Source organism: Bison bison, unplaced genomic scaffold (genome assembly GCF_000754665.1).
Source record: "Bison bison bison isolate TAMUID 2011002044 unplaced genomic scaffold, Bison_UMD1.0 scf7180017864132, whole genome shotgun sequence".
In the NCBI taxonomy this organism is placed as follows: Eukaryota; Metazoa; Chordata; class Mammalia; order Artiodactyla; family Bovidae; genus Bison; species Bison bison.
In genome coordinates, this window is record NW_011494704.1 from 288,334 (window position 1) to 292,403 (window position 4,070).

At 39.0% G+C, this 4,070-nt stretch overlaps 1 protein-coding gene across 1 annotated transcript in view; it reads left to right on the forward strand.

Annotated features, from left to right (window-relative positions):
- The window catches only part of ARG1 (arginase 1), an 18,049-nt gene extending 14,667 nt beyond the window's left edge, over positions 1–3,382 (forward strand). The window contains exons 7-9 of the mRNA XM_010839682.1: positions 985–1,089; positions 1,303–1,439; positions 1,687–3,382. Of these exons, the coding sequence (XP_010837984.1) occupies positions 985–1,089; positions 1,303–1,439; positions 1,687–1,853 (409 nt within the window). The 3' untranslated portion in view covers positions 1,854–3,382. The remainder of the gene's footprint in view (positions 1–984; positions 1,090–1,302; positions 1,440–1,686) is intronic.
- Positions 3,383–4,070: the final 688 nt, after the last annotated feature.

A 4,070-nucleotide genomic window follows, 5' to 3' on the forward strand; every position in this document is an offset into this window, starting at 1 on the left:
CCACTGCTGAGTTTTCCAAATTTGCTGGCATATTGAGTGCAGCACTTTCACAGCATCATCTTTCAGGATTTGGAATAGCTCAACTGGAATTCCATCACCTCCACTAGCTTTGTTCGTAGTGATGCTTTCTAAGGCCCACTTGACTTCACATTCCAGAATGTCTGGCTCTAGGTCAGTGATCACACCATCGTGATTATCTGGGTCGTGAATATACACATGTATATACATATACGAGCTTCCCGGGTGGCTCAGCAGTAAAGAATCTGCCTGCCAATGCAGAAGACGTGGGTTTGATTCCTGGGTTGGAAAGATCCCCTGGAGAAGGAAATGGCAACCTACCGCAGTATTCTTGCCTGGGAAATCCCATGGACAGAGGAGCCTGGTGGGCTACAGTTCATAGGGTTGCAAAGAGTCAGACAAGACTTACAAACGAAACAGCAACAACATAGATATACATGTATGTATTTAGGTGGTTTTTGCCTTGACTTGCTGTTTAAAAATTATTGATATATACATACAGTTCACCAAACTTAAATATATATTTTTAAAGATTTATGTTTTGGCTATGGTGAGTCTCTGGTGCTGCACATGGCCTTTCTCTAGTTGCGACGAGTGGGGGCTACTCTGTTGTGGTGCTTGGGCTTCCAACGTGGTGGTTTCTATTGTGAAGCATGGGCTCTAGAGCATGGGGGCTTCAGTAGTCGCAGTGTGCGGCTTCAGCAGTTGTGGCTCACGGGCTCTGGAACGCTGGTTCAGTAGTTGTGGCACACTAGCTTAGTCACTCTGCAGCACGTGATATCTTTCCAGACCAGGGATCGAACCAATGTCTGTTGCATTGCAAGGTGGATTATTAACCGGTGGACCACCAGGGAAGCCCCTTAAATAATTTTTGAATGTTACCACACTGATCTTTTCTCTAAAAGGAAACAAGAGGGTCAGCCTCCTTATAAACTGTAGATTCTCTTAATATCTTCTCTTTCATAGCTATATTTTGAAAACTCTGGGAATTAAATACTTTTCAATGACTGAAGTGGATAAACTGGGAATTGGCAAGGTGATGGAAGAAACATTCAGCTATCTACTAGGAAGGTATGATGTGTTTGTGTGTGTGTGTGTATAAACATAAATATTATTAAAACGACTTGCTACTAATACTAGTCAATGTAAGTTAATAACAAAGCCTGCAAGTATAATCATGAAAGTTCACAGGGTTGTCACTTTTTGTAAAACAAAGAACTGTATTTTTCTACTAAATATTAAACCACCAACTTTAACCTGAATTCCTTTCCCACCTTTTAAAAGAAAGAAAAGGCCAATTCATTTGAGCTTTGATGTTGACGGACTGGACCCATCTTTCACGCCAGCTACTGGCACACCAGTCCAGGGAGGTCTGACTTACAGAGAAGGTCTCTACATCACAGAAGAAATTTACAAAACAGGTGAGTAAAACTCTGAATGAATGCAAGACAAAGTGTACATCTGGCCAATATGTATCGATACCTCCCTGATCTGAAAACAAAGCCCCAACTTGACACTCTCTGAATGCCCACTGCATAATACAACGACTGAAATGTTTTCAGTTGTTACTACCTCTTTGCACTCCTGGATAATAATTCAAGTCAGTCTGTACTAAATTACAAATGTCAGCTATTTAATAAATTACATTATTTCCATTTGTTGTTATAGGTTTACTCTCAGGATTAGATATAATGGAAGTGAATCCGTCTCTGGGGAAGACACCAGAAGAAGTGACTCGAACAGTGAACACAACAGTAGCAATAACCATGGCTTGCTTTGGGGTTGCTCGAGAGGGTAACCATAAACCTATTGATTACCTTAGCCCACCAAAGTAAACATGGAATCATCATATAAAAAAGTCTCACAGCTAAATGACATAATTAGCAAATCTAATAAAGTTACAGTCATCGTCCCAAAGATTTGGTCTTTCAGGAAAATCTTTTGCCTGGGTAAATATTAGTACAATTAGTGTAAACTGTATCAATTCCCTCTTGGTGTGAAATTTAAGATATGGAAATGCTAACTTTTGTGAAATTAAAAAGTTTATATTCCCATTTTGGCAAAAGACTTATCCTTAGAGAAACATACATTCGTATCCAAATAAAAATTTGCTGGCATTAAAAATAAACACTTTTATCAGCCCCAACATGTACAGTGGGACTCCTGATATCAGGAGACAGAGCTACCCAACTTGAAAAGGGACCATATTTCCATGTTGTTCAAAGCTGTAATGCCTAGAAACTGCTCTTCTCTATCTCTTTATAAGATTCTGTCATCCCTATACAAGTTTCTAAATACACGCAACACACACCGATACTGACACACACACACCCTGCTTAGACTACCATAAATACTTAAAAAACCACAGTGAAATTATTATCTCCAAAACACTGTAAGACCTTGGTTAAGTTATTTAAACTCTTTTGCTCTGGTTCCCTCATCTGTAAAATGGATTATTATAGGGTTTGGGCAGTCTCTAAGTTCACTGATGTTAGATGACCATGTCTCACTTTTTTTAAACCTCAAGCATGATATTGGTTAATATCATGTTAAGCATGGCTGCTATTCAGATAGTCTTTTGGGAAACAGAGGAAAGAAATCAACTATTTTTGTTTCTAAGATATGCTAATTTGGGTTGTGATTTCACTGAAAATTATCTGTGGCTTCCAAATGCCCCACCTTTCACTTATTTCAGTTGGTAAAGAATCTGCCTGCAATACGGGAGACCTGGCTTTGATCCCCGGGTCAGGAAAAGCCCCTGCAGAAGGGAATGACAACCCACTCCAGTATTCTTGCCTGGAGAATTCCATGGATAGAGAAGCCTGGTAGGCCAGAGTCCAAGGGGTCCCAAAGAGTCAGACACAACTGAGCAACTAACACTTTCCCAAGTTTCCAAATGCCCCACCTTTCACTCACTGCAGTTAAGAGTGTACTCACTGGCTGAACTCCTGAACATCCTAAAAACTCATCTCAGCTCTATTATATAGTGAAGGAAGTGGAAAAGTAAGTGAAAATAAACTAGAATCAAAACAAGGGAAGTGAACTCTTTCCCTGTCCTCCAACTTACATGGAACTCAAAGTGGAGTCTGTAATGAAGCAGGCTCCATGAAAGAATTTTTACTGTTATTCTTTTTTTTAAAAAGTTAATTTATTTTTTTTTATTGAAAGAGAATTGCTTTACAGAATTTTGCTGTTTCCTGTCAAACCTCAACATGAATCAGCCATAGGTGTATGTATATGTATATGTGTATGTGTGTATATATATATATCCCCTCCCTTTTGTTATTCTTGTTATAACAGCTTTATGCGTTAAAGAGCCTCTACCATCTGATTGTTTATCTGCAATACAGAATTTTAAACCTGTTGACACTATGGACTTTGTAGAATAAGTGTTTTACTGAATAAGTTTTAGATAAGAGCAATTATAGTGGATCTTACTCTAGAGAACCTTATCCAGTACAGCAGTCACAGGCAGTTACATTAATTAAAGCTTAATAAAATATTCAGTTGCACACGGTAAGTGCTTAACAGGCACATGGAGCTACTAACTATTGAACTGTACAGCACAGATATGACTATTTCTACACTGCAGAAACGCCTAGTGAACACAGCCACTCTAAAGTTATCATTAGTTTTCAAAAAGAAAAATTTTAGTATGTAATGGATATAAGTATTTTATTCTCAACTGTATTCTAAACACAAATTAAGCTTCTGTCTTCTATTAATGTCTCTGATTAATACTAACCTCTTAAAAGCCTATTATGGGAAATCATATTCTCTTTTTTTTTAAGCTAGAGAGGAAAAACTGAATTTTTAATAAAATTAACTGGAATGTGTAAGTCCTTGGAGAAGGCAATGGCATCCCACTCCAGTACTCTTGCCTGGAGAATCCCATGGACGGAGGAGCCTGGTAGGCTGCAATCCATGGGGTCGCTAAGAGTCGGGACACGACTGAGCGACTTCACTTTCACTTTTCACTTTCATTCATTGGAGAAGGAAATGGCAACCCACTCCAGTGTTCTTGCCTGGAGAATCCCAGGGACGGGGGAGCC